Genomic DNA, 16,621 nt, shown 5'->3' with positions numbered 1-16,621 from the left:
TTTAAATTGCATGTTACTGTGAAAAGAATAAAAGCAGCAGTATAACCTGGAATTATTTCACAATGGGCTGCTAGGAGACTCTGATTACTAAAGAAGAAAAACAATCATCATAGGGAGGAAGCACAGAAATAACGTTATACCAGATAGCTCAGGCAAAACTGTTAGCAAAATATCCCCACAGGAAATATACGATACTTTGTCATTGTCTTGTTTTACCGCTTTAAAGAACTAAATTGCATAGTAGAGAGAAAGAAGTTATGGGATAATTTTAGGATCCCAGGTTCTTTTTTAAGACATAGCAGCAGAGGGAAGAGCAGTATACTTGTTTATATTGTTTATCTTCAAAGAAGAAAACCCCTGCTTTCTTGTTATGCCTTATTCTGTACTGCAGAGAAATTCCTTGAATGTTTGGGATTGTTTTGGAAATTGTCAAACCAGAAGGGGTCTGTGGTTAATTTCATCCAGTGTTCTGATACAAGAATTGGTTAATGTTAGCTTCTTTCAACTCTTATTCAAAGAAGGAACAGGTGCACAGCATGGAAGAGCATGAAAATAATGTTCTATCCTTATTTTTCCAAAGAAGACAGGAGGGATACAGAAGCAGCTGTAACAAGGTGCTATGACTGGAGAAATAGAAAGATAAAGATTTAAGAGAAGACAAACCAGCACATCTTGATTAGTGCAATAAATGGTGTTGAATGATGTTACTGTCATCCTTCATCACCCAGGATAAACTGCAGGAAAGAAGGGTACCATAAGAAATGGACATAATTTGGCTGTAAAAAGCGTGGCCTGTTAATTAGGAAATATTTTCTAAGCAAAATGAGGGACTATCAGAAGAACTTTCCAGTGGGAGCAAAAAAATCCCAGTGGACGTTATGGGAGAGCTTTGACCATTTGTATGTGAGACTGTGATGTCACTGCATTCAATAACAGGAGACTAGACTTAACAGCCCAGCAGACCTCTTGCAGGCCCAGTTATCTGAAGCTTGTTTTTCCCTATTTTCTGTGTATATTGCTTTCATATTCATCTCAGTGTGTGTAAATAGTTGCTGTAAGGCAATGCCTCGTCTTTCAGGAAATTCTGTTTTCCCTTCAGGTATGTGTAAGTGCATGTTCTGAATATGTATGCGTGCTTAAATGTAAATAAATGTTGGATACCAAAACATTATGAAAAATAACATGAAATAGGTAAAATTAGGGTTGCCTATGCAGCGTTTTTCTCCTTACATGTCTGTACAGATTTATTATTCATCTTTTAGTTACATCATTGTGCACAGTTAAGTTGAATCACAGGATGATTTTTCATTAATTTGCTTTATTAACCGGCTGCCACTGTTGTCAGTTGCTTTCCATGGAATAAAGTTGAGGTTACCACTGTCCCACCCTTAAATTCACACATGCTGATCTGGTTTCTAGACTGCTGTGTGAAATCTTGAATAAACTTTTGTTCTAACAATTCTATTATTCTCTTCCTACATCTTCTAATTTTCTTTGACATCTGTCTTGTAGACCACCCATATTTTGTGGGAGTTCAGTTCCACCCAGAGTTTTCCTCAAGACCTATGAAACCTTCACCTCCATACCTTGGACTGTTACTTGCAGCAACTGGAACACTCAATGCATACCTGCAACGTGGTTGTAAACTGTCTCCAAGGTAATCTTTCCTTCTTACCTGCTTGGAGTTTCACAGTCACTTTGTTGGAGGGATTATCCTGTCCAGCTTTTCGGAAGTCCAGAAAAGGAGTTCTTCATATATTAATATATTTGTTCTGTGCAAGCCTAGCATAAACCCTGGTATAAAAGTATCTATAACCAGTGAGCATATTCTTTGATTTCCTCATTTTCAGAGACCATTAGAGCTACAGTCAAATTTGTACATTGTAATCAGAAGGAAGTAAAACAAACAAACAAAAACCATTAATAAACCTAAGTTTCTAGCCTACTGTGTTAACTTCTCTTTCCCTGTAAGACTATCATTCATAGATTTGCTAGAGGATCAAGCAATGAAGCATTCTTATCCAACAGTATTTTAATGGCCACAATAACAAAACTGAAAACCCTGGTTCTATTTTGCAGTAGCCAAATAATTAATACTGTCTAGTAGAAAGAGACCTGAAACAAAACAGCTTTAATATCTTTAAACTTATGGAAAAGTTTGGATCTAGATTAAAACTGTGGTTCAGCCATACTGGTTGTTTTATGTTTTCTTCAGGCATCTCAGTTGCCTTGGACATAGTTTTTAGTGTGTTTGTGGAGTGTAGCAATACTTTTCAATCAGTGTTAGCTCATTTTTGTTTATTTGAATTATATTAATAAAAGTTACAATTTTGTTAATAAATTTCATGTTAATAAAGGTGTCAAAGGAAATCCTAGGGTATAATAACAAAAAGGAATAAAAAACTTTTAGAATCATTAAACAGTAACACGGAACAGATCCAACCCTGGCTTGCTGGCTTTTCCTATAAACAAGGCATTGAACTTAGTAGTTTTGTTTTCCTTGAGCATTGCTTTTTATTCTTAAATAGAGCTCCTTTTCTTATGAGAAAAGTAGAAATTTTAGAAATTTTACTGAGGTTTTAGTAGGAATGGAGCCAAGCCAGACCAGAACAATCCATTTTGTTACTTCTCTCCTTACGGATATCACCTGTCTTTCATAAATGCAGTTTGTCTTCGCTTATTCTGGCCATTCTGCAGTTGCGTACATACAGAGATAATTTTTCTGATCTGCGAAGTACAGTGTGATCAAAGTATCCTTAACCAAAAAATTCATGTTACCTTAACCTGTTACCTTTCCCTAAAGGGGAAATTGGTAATATGGTAGTTTTCAGCACAATGATCTTCAGGCGTTTCCTCTTGTGAGTGCTTTCTGCCTCACAGCTGGTTGTGTTTCCCAGCTCCTGATATCCTTCTCTTCCCACTTCCTCCCATGAATATACCTATTCATCTCTCTGAGAGAAAGAAGAACTTGCTTTGAATAAATAGTCTGCATGTGTCCTACTAATTTCGATTGAAATCCCTTGGCAATGTAGTGAATGTTTTCTAACCTTGCCCTGAGGTTGCAGCAATTACTGAATGTGCTGCACTTAACTTCTATTGAACATATATTAATTCAAGTAAGTTTATACACAACTTTTCCCTTCCTGTTCATACTAAAAACTCCAGCCAACACTTTAATATTTAGCAAAGACAAGTTCAAACCCCAAAACTTTATATATAAAAGAAAATAAAACAATCAATCAAACATACAAGAAAATAGATCTTAGCATTTACTTTGTTACACAGGAAACAGGCCCCTCTGTCCCCACCTAGAGAGAAACAGCATAGGAAAAGCAAAAGATTCTGAGGCTAAAATAGGAGCATTTATATTACACCACAACCACTCATATTAACCTATCCACCTGCTGAGTGGAAAGGATTTCCAGTTTAAACCTTTAAACCCCAGAATGGTAATGATGTCATTGAACAATGAAGCTAAGACATGCAGTAACAAGACTGTTTGAAACAAATTTGAGAAGAGGATTTTCTGTACACCTCACCCTGTACTGCCTACGTGAGTTGTAGTCATGCTGTTGACTGCAGCAAAGATGTAACCTGAAAAAGAATTTGTGGAGGCCAGCAAGTTGAGAAAAATATTACCTAAACTATATTAAAAAGATCAACCAACCAACCAAAAAAATAAATAAAAGTAAAGTTAATGTTGCAGCCCTGAGACAAAGGGAAATGCATATTTCAGCATGAGATTCTTAACAGGAAATCATTACGTTAGAATGTTTAACAGCCCCATAATTAGGACACAATTTTAGAATATCTGACACATGGACAGAAGCCCTAGCTTCTAAGCTAAGCAAACAGTTGATTTAAAGATGCATCACACTTCTTAGGAGAGTGTCCTAAATAAATTAAAGCAAATAAAGCTTCACTTAGAGTTCTTTTTGTGAGGCTTGCTCTGGTAAATGCCCTGAAAATGCTTACACGCAGGTATAAGCCTACATATTTGAGAAAGGATTGCCTCGTCTGGGATAAATTTAGTTCCTAGGAACTTTGATGCTTGGAGGTAGTCAAGAACTATGGATCAAAGTATCTCAGTGGTGAGATATTACTTAGTTACCCAAATTGGTAAAGTGGTACTTGAGCATCTAAGTTGCCTTTGTGACTTCCAGTGCTTAAAGATGTAAGTGCCTAATGATCATTCGCTTCAGTTCCTGGTGAATGTTTTTATATCATGATCTTTTCCAAATCTTTACATGGAAGTACTGAAGTCACCGTTTCACACAGAGCAAAGGTAGATGTATGGCTGTTTACGTGATTCATTTCAAAGGACAGAGAAGACCAGAACCACAAGGAACTCTCAAAAAGTATACAAATCCCTCAAATACAGAGCTCTTCTTTAAAATAAACCAAAATATTTTAATACAAAACTAATGGAGGAAGAGGGAAACTTCAGATGTAATGTTGTTTTTTAAAGAGTCTTACGGAATTTCACTTGGAAAAAGTAACGAGAGCTGTTTTATCTTTGGGCACTATCCTATGGAATGCAAAACCACTAATGGACAACAAAGCCATGCTGCAGTGGGCATTTTTTCTTCTTTCCCTGAAGCCAACATCTTTATTAATGGCCAGCAAAATTAGGCTATAGCACATTAATGATCATTGCAAATAGTTTCAAATAAGGGAGAGCTGAAAGCACTATTCCGAACAAAGAAATAGTATAAACAGATCCAGAGAATTTAGAAACTTAAGCTGTAAATAATTAAATGCTATGATTCTCTGAAGGAGGAGGGCAACTGGGTAAAGGTAAATAATTTAAACACAAATGTTTAGTAAAAGGGGAGGGTATGTAGTAAATGAGATGTTCCTAAGTGAGAAAGTATTGGCAAATAAGACTGTTGCCAACATAAATTTCTCCAAATCATTTGTGAACATGCTAAGGGAAGAAACCAATGCAGCACCATTTAGTAAGAGTAATCTGTTAAGTTCTGGGCAGGTTATTAATAAAAGGTGTCCCATAAGTCATATTCAGGGACAAAGACCAAAAGTGGTCAAAGGATAGAAAGTAATCCATAAAGAAAAAAAAAAATCAAACAAACCAAAAACCTTAGAAGATAGGTTTGTCCATGTGGTGCTCACTGCACTGACACTAGTTCTGTAGGGAGGTTTGGGCAAGCACATGTAAACAGAACGGGAAAAAGCCTGTGTGACTTTTTCTGGTGTGTGAGTGACAACGAAGATATTGGTAAGGCTATCCCTGATGTCCCCTGTTAAGTACTTGGGTCCACCTACTCTGCAGGTGGGAAGAGGGAATGACTTATGGAATTGCAAAAGGACCTCTCAGAGTTGCTCCAAAATTAGAGTATGGCATATAGCATTGAAAGGGTTGGACCTCTTTAGAACTGACAGTGGTATATGATGTGTCATATTGATAGTTTTAAAGGCTAAAGGATGTTATCAAAGAAGCACTGTTGAAGAATTACAAGTAGCTGTAACGGAATTCATTTTTTTGAAGGTGAAAAGTGATCAAGAAAGATTTTGTGAGTTACACTTTTCAGTAGAATAACTAAGAATGTGTCACTTAATACTTCATAAACTAGAATGTGTGATATCCTTAGCAGCATAAGTTAGCAGGACAAATAGGATGAAAGGAACTGTCCTACTTGTCCCAAACGATAACACATCTGGCCATCTGGCACAGTGTTATATTTCTTCTATTAGCAAAAGCCTGGCACTGCAGAGGAAAGTGAAGGAAATCGTGTGGCTTGAAGACTAGTCAGAGAGTAGCAGGAGAGGGACTGTTTCACTTAAAAAAAAAAAAAAAAAAAGACAATTCAGAAGCCAGGGGTGGCAGCTGTACTGGTAGGGGTTGTATTTTCACCAGCAGGAAGCAGTGCCACAATCCCCAGAGGAGGCAAGAGGAGAGGCTCCAGTGGCAGTCACTGCAACTACTTTTGCAGTTCACTGCAAAGTGAAATACCAGCTGGGTACTGTATTTCTGTTAGCTATGGTTAGATTAGGTAAGGATCAAAGTGACCAAAATTCTTCATCTCTGTAACCTCAGTAGACTGTCTTGAAGATTGACCAGAGGTAGTGACACTATGAACTCCGTGTTTTGTTCTTTTGTTCTTTTTTTTTTTTTTTTTTTTTTTTTCCCTTATTCTTCTTGGCCTTATCTTTATACTGCAGACCTCATGGGGGGGAAAAAAAGGACTAGAACTGCTGTGGTGGCCACGGAGTTGCTCACTATCTCCTTTTTGTTATATGAATCTAGTATTGTAAGAGTGGTTACAAACAAGATGTATATCTTGGCCAAGATGTTTATTAATTTTTGCAAAAACTGAGAGAAAAGTTGCTGAAGGAAGTTATAAGCATATTTTTTCATTTGAGGATTCACTGTGAAAAAGAATTTCATAAAGGAAAAGCCAGGCTTATATGATTTATTTCCCATCACCACACATACACACTTTCATAGCCAGCACATTTAATTAAGATTTATACAGCATATGAAATAGTAGTAGATGTGAGCACAAAATATCCATTTCATTTTTATGTTTAATATCTGTGTAGCAACTCAGTGTTGTTTGGAAGGAAGAAGACATTTATTTACCTGAGAGGTAATGGCTATTTTGTGGTTAATACCACCTGGAGTTTTTCTTCACATTGTTTGTCAGTTGAATATAGTTCATATCATAGGAAATGTTAGGAACTTCACATCACTGTTGGTTTGAGGCGATAGCACCCGGGCCCAGATATACCAAGATTCATGTGTGCCTGTTTGTAGCTTAGCTCTTGAAGGAGTTCAGGTCTTCTGGGAGCCTAATTTCATCTTGTTAACATGATGCCACAGCTTCTGGGGATGCTTAGAGAAACAATTCAAACAGATAAAACTGTGAGACTGACAATTACCTGTGTATGAAGCCCAAGGGTTGACTATTACCTCGGTATTTCCCCTCTCTTTCTTGCCACTGTGGCCTGCCTGTTAGAAATAAAATTGACTTACATCCAGCACAACCATTCTAAATTAGGAAAGACAGTGGGGTGCTACTGCAAAACAGTCAAAAAAAGTAGTGACAAGAGCCCTTTTCTGGGAAGTGGATTCAAACCTTGTACTGACTGTGCAGTGTGGGAACAGGAACAAAGTTGTCATCTGCCAAGTCAGTGGTTTAGCCTCTGGGCTAGTAGCTAGTCAAGCTGCTAGCCACCCTCAGCTTCTACAAGCAGAAAACGGATTGAAAAGTTGGGGTTGATAAGTCAAGGAAGTGACTGAAGCATCCAGCAATGTGTGACAGCTCCTATGGGTAACTGGCTCCAAAACCTGCATCACTGAGGGGGGGAGGGCTGATGATGAGAATGTTTGGTGGAGATAAATGCCTAACTCTCTTCAAGAGATGAAGATAAGCAGCTCTCCATTCACTTCATTGGTCCCTGAGTATTTTTACTTAGATGCCTGAGGGCCTTATAAGGGTATAGGAAGATCTGGGTTATATTTTTGTGCTGCCACTAGGCAGCAAAGACAATAAAAACATGTAATGCAGAGAGCACTCGGTTCTCTGAAGGTTTTGGGCTTAAACCAGAGTTATCGTGGGACTGCACAGCTCTCTGCAATCAGTAATTTTGCTTTGTGTTCTATGGACAATTTTTGCTATTTTGCTGTGATGTGAAAATGTAAAACTGTTTTAATAATACTGAATTTTTATTCCATGTTTCCACGGGTACTTTCAGAAAGAAGTAAGTACAGTGTCAGTGATGTTGTGTTTGTGTGTGTGTGCATCTGGCATGCTTGATCATACTGTTAACAACACTTTCCTCACTTGAACTGTGTAATTGTTCGGCAGCTGGAAAAATAATTGAATTGAGCATTTCTAGTTAGCCTGATGTGGCACAGTCTTTACAAGATCCACATCAACAACATGCAAAGAAAGGGCATAATACTGTAGGCAAAGTCTTAATAGTTGTTAGAACAGTCAGAATATCTACCCTGTCTTGTACAGAAGTTACTACAGTGGTTTGGTGTTGTTGTGGGAGGCTCCCTGAACAGTCAGAGGTAGAAATTAAAGAGATGGCTGTTGGTTCTTCTCCTCCCCTCTCACTCTATTAAAATGGCTATGTTTTTATTTAATCTTTACTCATGTTTTTGCAAAGTGGAGGAGGTGAAATTCGGTCTAGAAAACAGTGCTTAGTAACGAGCATGAGTATGACTGAGTGCAGTTTGTTCACTATTCCACATTAGAGTCTGGATCAAAGATCTCCAGCTGTGGGGTTACATAGTTCCCCTTGAAACACTACAGTCACTGCAGGTCAACTGATAAGGCCGTGTCTAGGTGGGTCACGGGTTGGTTTTGTGCTTGATGACCCAATGGGAGCTCATGCCCAGAGGCAGGGAGTGTTACGTGACTGAGGTCCTGTTGGCTTGGTGATTAAGAGTAAGATGTAACAAGATAGGTATGTGATGGCTGGAGTAGAGGTGATACCCAAGTCTGGCACCCACGCAAACGAGGTCTGACATCCCTACCTGTGTTCTGTTAACCATACACTGCTCTCCGAAGTGTTGCAGAACTGACCAGCATTATTGCTGTTCACATATACTTGTCAGTTCCCCAGACTCCCTTTGCTGGCTTCTAATCTTGGGAAACTCAGATATCTGGAAAACAGACTGTAGAGGTGGAGCTTGGTGAGGAGGAGGTTGAGTCTGGAGGTTTTTCTGAAGAGGTGCAGTGTGTGCACTCACAGTTAAGATAAACCTGGAGACCTGATAGACATCACTGGGTAGATACCACAAGGCCCTGTCCAGCTAACTAAGAATTTGTGGTTTGTGGGTACTTCTTTCTTTCAGTCACTGTGGTGATTTCCGTCCTTCACTGTTTCCTTGTTCTAGCCACTTATAAAATGATCATTTGCATGGCAGCTTGTTCTGTGAAAAACAGTCTATTTCTCTCAGGAAATAACAGAAGGGGGTAAAACCTCAGGAAAAAGTGTCAGGATAATGCGTGGTGGAATGGAAATGATTGATGTTCTTACTGGAAAAGCAAGAATCATAATTTAAATATAAATATAAGCTTTCTGAGTAAATAAAGTCGTCGTCTTTGGTCATTTTCTTTACCATAAAAAAGAAATTCCTTCTAGTCTTACGCTGAATACCTGTTATGCTCCATGCTGTTGATTATGATTGCATGTGTATGGCACTAGCAAACTATAGAATGAATATACAGTATCCAAACAAACAAACAAACCACAAATAGAACATATATATATATTTTTTTTATGGTGGAACATTGTCTCTTAGACTCTAGAACATCAGTTCTTAGACTCCAAACTTTCTCGCAGAAGCCCATTTCTATAGAGAAATAGAATATTATATATTCTAAAATACAAAAATTGAGCAGTAGGTTAATATAGTTTTCTGGAAATGGGTTGCATTTGAGGAAAGTGTTTATCATACTCATCATCTGGGTTGGAGGGCTTGAAGTAAAACATGTATTGCTGTTCATATTTTCTAACTGTGTATTGCTTTTAACAGTGACAGCTACAGTGACCTCAGTGATGACAGCTCTCCAGAGAAAGAGTTTCGTAATTCAGAAACAAGCTGAAATGGTTGTATGAGAACACAGAAATGGACAATGCTATTGAGGTAAACTGAATTGTTTTGATACTGCTTTATGACATTTATTTGTTCTTGACTTAAAACAGGAGACAAAGTTACCTTGATTCTCCCCTTTGTTTCAAATCCCGTCTGAGAGCTTATGTTTTCTTCCTTGCCTGCAGCAGTTAATTATTCTCCTTTTCTGCTGCTTAACTCAGCAATTACATTATTAAAGTCTGCTAAGTGTTTTGGGTACAGCTTATATGTAGGATGCTGTACAAAATCAAGTTGTGTTAGTGTTACAAGATACAATGAAAGCACGTTCAAATATCGTGTGTTCTGTTACTTCAGTTTGCAAGTTTGGATCACTTTGAGTACACCATGTTGATACAACTTTTTATTTTGCCTTAATATAACAATGCATAAAATAAAATTACAAGTGAATATGAAATACATTCCAAGATAAATACTTGGAGTCAATCTGCATAGTGATTAATACACAAACAAGTTTTGTAAAATTGTGTCTTTGTTTGCCACAGTGATGTTTCTTATAGGGCTGGTTGTTTTTTTTTGCCTGTAAAGATGGTAGCCTAACATTGCTGGTAGGTGAGATTCCGTTTCAGTCTGGAGATCATATTTCCTGTGAGCCACCTGACCTCTGCAGAGTCTGGGACCACTGCAGAATCTGGGTCTGAATCTCAGTCTCACTTTTCTCAACACATGTTCATCAGAGTTTTATCTGGCAAGGAACTCTTATCCATATGTACATTCACGCTTCTTAGTATTTCTGAGCACTTCTGTAAGCAGGATACAACTTTTCCCTGCTCTGATTTTATTCCAGTCACATCGTGTAGTTACTAAGCAGCTGTGCTTAATCACTAAGCTAGTGATTGAGGCTGTATATGAATGATGCATTTCCACCTGATGATTAAAATACTGTTGAGATGCTAGAAATTGGAGTTTTCTCCTTAGCCACAACATGGGTTTCTTCTGTGACATTTATTTATTCTTCTCTCTCATGCATCACGTATTAAAGATGATACTACATCCCTAAATCGTGAGAAAGGAGAATAGAATGTTGAATGATTGCATGATCTGGTGCATGCAGGTGCAGTACTGATGCATGTCCAAGAATGACCAAAAAAACAAGTAGACATAATGTTTCTTTTCACTCTTGCCCAGATCCTTCCTACCTCCAAACATTGCTATGGCTCTGTTTCTTCAGACTGTCATATAGTGCAGGACAGGCCCTTTAGCTCTGATCTTGCTTTTTCTCAATAGGACTTATGAATGACAATTGTCTGTTTACCATAGCAGTTGTGACTTTTTCAGTGCTTGGATGAATGTTCTTATGTGATGCTTTCAAGCGCAGTAGCCAGTAGTCACAGACATGTCACTGGTGAATACCAACTGTATTCAACAGAATTACTCCAGAAGGAATTCCAGATCTAAACAAATGATAGAATACCTGTAGTGTTTACCATGCAACTACTTTGGAGTTGAAAGAAACTGGCATAAGGATAAGGTAAACTGAGTTACAGAAGAAATGTGTTTAATAATTATTTTTTTTCCTTTTGTTCTTCCTTCCCCTCCCTCTTTTTATGTTACAGAAAGTTGGAAATGGGGCAATACTGAATAGAACAAAGTGGAAGAGTAAGCTGCTTGTGCTCCTTACTACAAGAATACAGTATCTCCTCACATACTATTTTCAATTATTCTCCTTACAGAAAACAGTTCTTCTGTCCTTTAGCAAAATCTGTTTGTATAAATGCTGTTTCTCTTTAAAGATGACGTAAATGGTTGTGCACCTTGGCTGTTAATCATTATTGATCTTGTTCTATATTTCAGAATGATCTCAGGTGAATATGCATTATTTCACCAGTTCACAGTTATTCTTGCTTTGAAGGAAGGCTTGATTGTTTTCATTTCACCTTAGAACAGTAAGATGAAATACATTTGTCTTTGTCAATGAGGAGGGAATACATGAAAAATTTAAGGGGCAGTTGTCCATGAGCAGTAGAGAAAGGTTTTGGGTTTGTTTCCCTGTTAAGCTTGTTGTATGTATGTGTATATATATTTTTCTTTCCTCTTTTTTTTTTTTTTTTTTTTGCTGTTCAATATGTACAAATGAGAAATTGTTTTTGTATTTCAGCTGTTTGTGATTATAATAATTGATGTTGGATATGCATGTCTTTTCTCTTGGCTTTTATATGTAATTCCATTTGACAAAAATTCAAGTTTGTTTGCTCTGTTTCCCCTGAAAGTCTGATAATATTGAACCTACCAAGTTACAGAAGTGATATTAGAAGGCGTTTTTGTATTCATATTTTGTAAGAGAGAAAGTAAATGCACTCATACTTTAAAATGCAAGCTGTATGCTTGCACAAAAGTTGTAGAAGAACCAGTCATAAACGTGGAGCATAATCTGGGATCCAGTTGTATGACACTCATTTAATTTCAACAATTGAATATAACACTGAATTAAAGTTCACCCTTGTTTTCCCTCATCCGGTGACCACACCATGGTGATGGGACTCACTTGCAGTAGGACAAAACAGTGTATTTAAATTTAGAAATCACAAGTTACTTCATTGTGTGACACCTGCAGGCTACTCTTGCAAAGCCAGGACAATAGCCTGAATCACTGAGACAGAAAGGGAAGGTGAGATGGCTGGATCCCATTAGCACAGTGGCATCAGAGGAGATGGACCTAAGCTATGTAATTGATAGGCCCCAAATGCTTGAGGCACCCCTTCCTATAAAGCATTTTAATTGTTAGTTTTGTTTCACTATGATTTTGGGCAAAGTGGCTTTTTTTTTTAGTAGATCAAAAGGTAAATATCTGTACAAAAACAAAAAGCACCATGTCTCTTTTACAGTTTTGTAAAACAGTAAGTTTGAGAGCTTTGTATTGCTTTATAAAATCTCAGGTTACTCAAACAATATCTCTCTTCACTAAAGAAGCTTTAATGGTAATGAAATAAAAAGTGTTCCTATGGAAGTGGTTGTTTTAAAGTGTTTTGCAAATATGTGCCTTACAAATAGCAGGTATTGTCAGAACTGGTATCACTTTATGTCTTTCCCAATGAGAGAGACTGGCTACTGGTTTGTGAAAATCAAATCATTTCCTAACTCCATCTGTAATGTTCAAATGTATTTTCAAATATATTTAATGGTATTATTCAGAAGTGTTTAGATGCTGTCTTAAAGAATCTTGGTGCCAGTTGTGAGCTGTGGTGTCAGAGAGGGAATTTTTCAGTCTGTCATTTCCAGTTGTATTGTCTGTGATGTGGCCACATCTGTCTGATGTGTATGTTCCTGGTTCATCAAGATGAAACAGTAGGAGTTAAATGTCCTAGGAAACTGCTAAAGTTGTTTTTTTTATAGCTGTGTTACAGAGAAGTTGTGATTTATCCGCCCAAAAAATGAGGGAGAAAAAGAAACACAACATGGAATGGAGCTGGAAACAGCACCTTAATCTTCCAGTGCCCTTCCCAAACCTCTTCCTGCTAACTATGCTGCACAAAAGACTCTGTCCTGGAGATAGATGTCCTGTGGCAGTGATGTGTCTATCTCCCACTTGAGCTGATAGAGGCAGCACATGCTATTTCCAAAACTGAAGAAGGCAAACAGGCCTTTTCCAGCCAATTCTGGGCTACATTAGGAAGAGTGTTGCCTTCAGATTGAAGATTTTCTCTCTTCTCTACTCAGTGCTGTTAAAGCCACACTTGGAGTAGTATGTCCAGTAATGGGCTTCCCAGTACAAGAGGAAACATGAGCATACTGGAGAGAGTCCAGTGAAAGACCATGAAGATGAATAAGGGAGTGGAGCGCCTCTCATGTGAGGAAAGGCTGAGAAAGCTGGGACTGTTCAGCCTACGGAAGAGAAGACTCGGGGGAACTTGGCAAAGTATACAAAAATACCTGAAGGGAAGGTACAAAGAAGATGGAACCAGGCTCTTTTGGGTGGTGCCCCAGTGCCGGGACAAAAGGCAGTGGGCAGGAACTGGAGCACAGGGGCCTCTCTGTCAACACCAGGCAGCACTTCTGTGCTGTGTTGGCTGATGGAGCACTGGCACGGGATGCCCAGAGAGGTCATGGAGTCTCCTCCTTGGAGATCTTCAAAAACCACCTGGAGATGAGTCTGGGCAGCCTGCTCTGGGTTTCCCTGCTCTGGAAGGGGAGTTGGACCAGACAACTTCTAGAGGTCCATTTCAACCTCAAGCATTCTAGGAAAAGGAGTATTGTTGTCATGAGCAGCCTATTGCTAAGCTTCACTAGCTTAAGAGAGAAGAGAATGTGAAAAGCCAAAAGTTTTACACACAATTGTAAGTGTGAAGAAATAATTGTTAAGCACGGGCAGAAGGCAAAATTAGAAAGTTGGATATTTATCCCTTTGAAACCAAATGTTCATGAAGTATGCTTTTTATGTATTTTCAGACCTCTCATCCTGTTCCGGTAAGGATCTCCAGTGGAAATACATTCATTTCCTGGTGTTACATATATAGCAGAGAGCAGTATTTTGTTAGCACTGACAGGACAAGAAAGCCTGCTAGTATGGAAGTGCACACCAAGTTTTATCAAAGTGAGGTTGCTTGTATGGTTTTTATTTGCATGTGAATAATGAAATTTGGATTCTTGTAAGGGGTAACAATGAAATAAAGCAGTTTGCTCTGGATTTATCATTCCATAATGTCCATATATAGTATATAATCTCCATATGGTATATAATGGAAGAGATATAGAAGAGAGATACATTGACTGTGGGAGCCCGGTTTGCTTCCATGCTCTCTGTGATCTTGTCCTGACAGGCTGTTGAGCAGGTGACTTAATGTACTAAACTGTCTAGACCAGGTACCACTGGTGTAAACTCTTCTTTAATACATGCTTGGAGAACATCAAGCTCTGAAATCTAGATTTTCTATCCTCTGACTCATTGACTGTTGCCCAGGCCCAAGGTCTGTATTTGTAACAGTAAATGAATTAGAGCAGGGACAGTAGTCTGTTCTGAGTCCAACTGCAGTGGTGACGATTGTATCCATTCAGCTAAACCTTTATGGACATGCTGGAATGAGTCCAGTGAAGGGCAATTGAGATGGAGCGTCTGTGATATGAGAGGCTAAGAGAGCTGACGTCATTAGCGTGGAGAAGCGAAGGCTTAAAGGGGGATCTTATCAAAGTATAATGTGATGTTCCCTTCCCTGATGTGAAGGGAATGAAGGTGGAGGAAGACTTCTCAGTAGTGCCCAGTGACAGAAGATGAGGCAATGAGCAGGAACTGAAACAGAGGAAATTCTACTCAAATATAGGATATAACTCAGGCATGGTTCTCCTAAAATTTCTCTGCAGGCATCTGAGCCCTGCCTTGTCAGGAAAATATTGGGGGTTTTGAACAACAGCTTGAAAGTAGAGGACGCATTCTCCACGAGAGCTTCTGCAAACAGGAATTGCAGCCCCAAGCCAAAGGAAGTTTTTGGCAGAGAAGAGGCAGATTGGTAATGACCGCAAGGGCACGGCCTTGCTGCCCAAAAGGATGTGGAGGGGGTTAAGGAAGAATTTAGTGTCAAAGCGCCAGACAAGTTAACAGTCTGAGCTAACCTCCTCATGGAAGCAATGTTAGTTACCATAGCAAAGCAAATGAAATGTTCTCCCCAAACTGTGTGCGTCTTGATGACAGTAGGGAGTGTAATTACAGCACACAGGACTTCTGAGTCAGCCGGGCTACGGCTGACAGTGAAGCCAGGTCACCATGGAAATGAACGGGGGCTGTAGAAACCGATGTGGGACTGGCTCAGGCTCATTTCCCTCAACTTCAGTTTGTAACAGTGTATGTAACCGTGTGTGTTACACATGAGGTGGCTGAAATTTGCTGACAAAGGGAGTAAAGGGGAGATCAAGGAAGGAATCAGAATAACACTATGCTCTGTGAGAGCACTTGGCCTCCTCCAGTATCCTGGGGAAGCTCACTGCAGTGTGACAGAGGAGAAAACAAACAATACAATCCTTACAATACGTAGGACTGACTAACACCTGATCCTTGCACATAAACTGGAGGCGGCTTCTTAACTTGATCATCTATGTAAAAGTCCTGTTATACTTATGTGTCTCAGCATTTCATCCCACGTGGTGCTTGGTTTCTCTCTGGTACCATAGCAAATCAGTAGTGGCAAGCTCTGATAGCTTCCACGTGAGGTCTTTCTCTTGCCAGTTCACTTTGTACACAGTGTTGACATGGTCACTGCTATGTTAAAGGATTTCATACATCTTTCCAATTAGCAGCCATTATATTTTCTGTAGCAATTAATTTAGTGTCTCAGATATTTCTCACCAGATTGGGGTGTCAGTACTGTCTGGATTTTTCAAGCATTCTTCTATACCTGAATTATTGACCACCATAAACTGACAGGATTAAATAAATTAAAGACTTGTTTAAAATAAAATTAATTAAGGGCTAAAATGAAATGAATTAAGGACTTGTCTATGGGGCAGTTGAGTGATCAGATGCAGCCAGTATGGGTTTATGAAAGGTAAGTCCTTCCTGACTTCCTGACTAACCTGATCTTCTATGACAAGATGACCTGCTTAGTAGAAGAGGGAAAGGCTGCGGATGTTTACCTAAATTTTAGTAAAACAGCAGTATAGGCTTGGGGAAGAGTCACTGGTAATTTGTCCATCAGAAAAGGACATGGGGGTGCTGGTCGACAGCCTGCTGAACGTGAGCCAGCATTGTGCCCAGCTGGTCAGGAAGGCCGACGGCATCCTGGCCTGCATCAGAAATAATGTGGCCAGCAGGGCCAGGGAAGTGACCGTCCCCTTGCATGCAGCACTGGTGAGACTTCTGAGGAGCAACTGAGGGCATGGGGTTGTTTAGTCTGGAGAGGACAAGGCTGAGGGGAGACCTTATTGCTCTCTACAACTACCTGAAAGGAGGTTGCAGTGAGGAGGGTCAGTCTCTTTTTGCAGGTGGCAAGTGATAGGATGTAAGGAGATAGCATCAAACTGCACCAGGGGAAGGTTAGATTAGATGAGGAGAGGATTGTTGAGCAT

General features: G+C 39.1%; 1 protein-coding gene across 1 annotated transcript in view; it reads left to right on the top strand.

Annotated features, from left to right (window-relative positions):
- The window catches only part of CTPS2 (CTP synthase 2), a 71,243-nt gene extending 56,476 nt beyond the window's left edge, over window positions 1-14,767 (top strand). The window contains exons 17-19 of the mRNA XM_082772931.1: window positions 1,513-1,657; window positions 9,512-9,622; window positions 11,185-14,767. Of these exons, the coding sequence (XP_082629057.1) occupies window positions 1,513-1,657; window positions 9,512-9,581 (215 nt within the window). The 3' untranslated portion in view covers window positions 9,582-9,622; window positions 11,185-14,767. The remainder of the gene's footprint in view (window positions 1-1,512; window positions 1,658-9,511; window positions 9,623-11,184) is intronic.
- The last annotated feature ends 1,854 nt before the right edge of the window (window positions 14,768-16,621 follow it).

This window comes from Aythya marila, assembly GCF_965140915.1.
Source record: "Aythya marila genome assembly, chromosome: 1".
Classification (NCBI taxonomy): domain Eukaryota; kingdom Metazoa; phylum Chordata; class Aves; order Anseriformes; family Anatidae; genus Aythya; species Aythya marila.
This window is presented reverse-complemented; position numbering and strand designations above follow the sequence as displayed.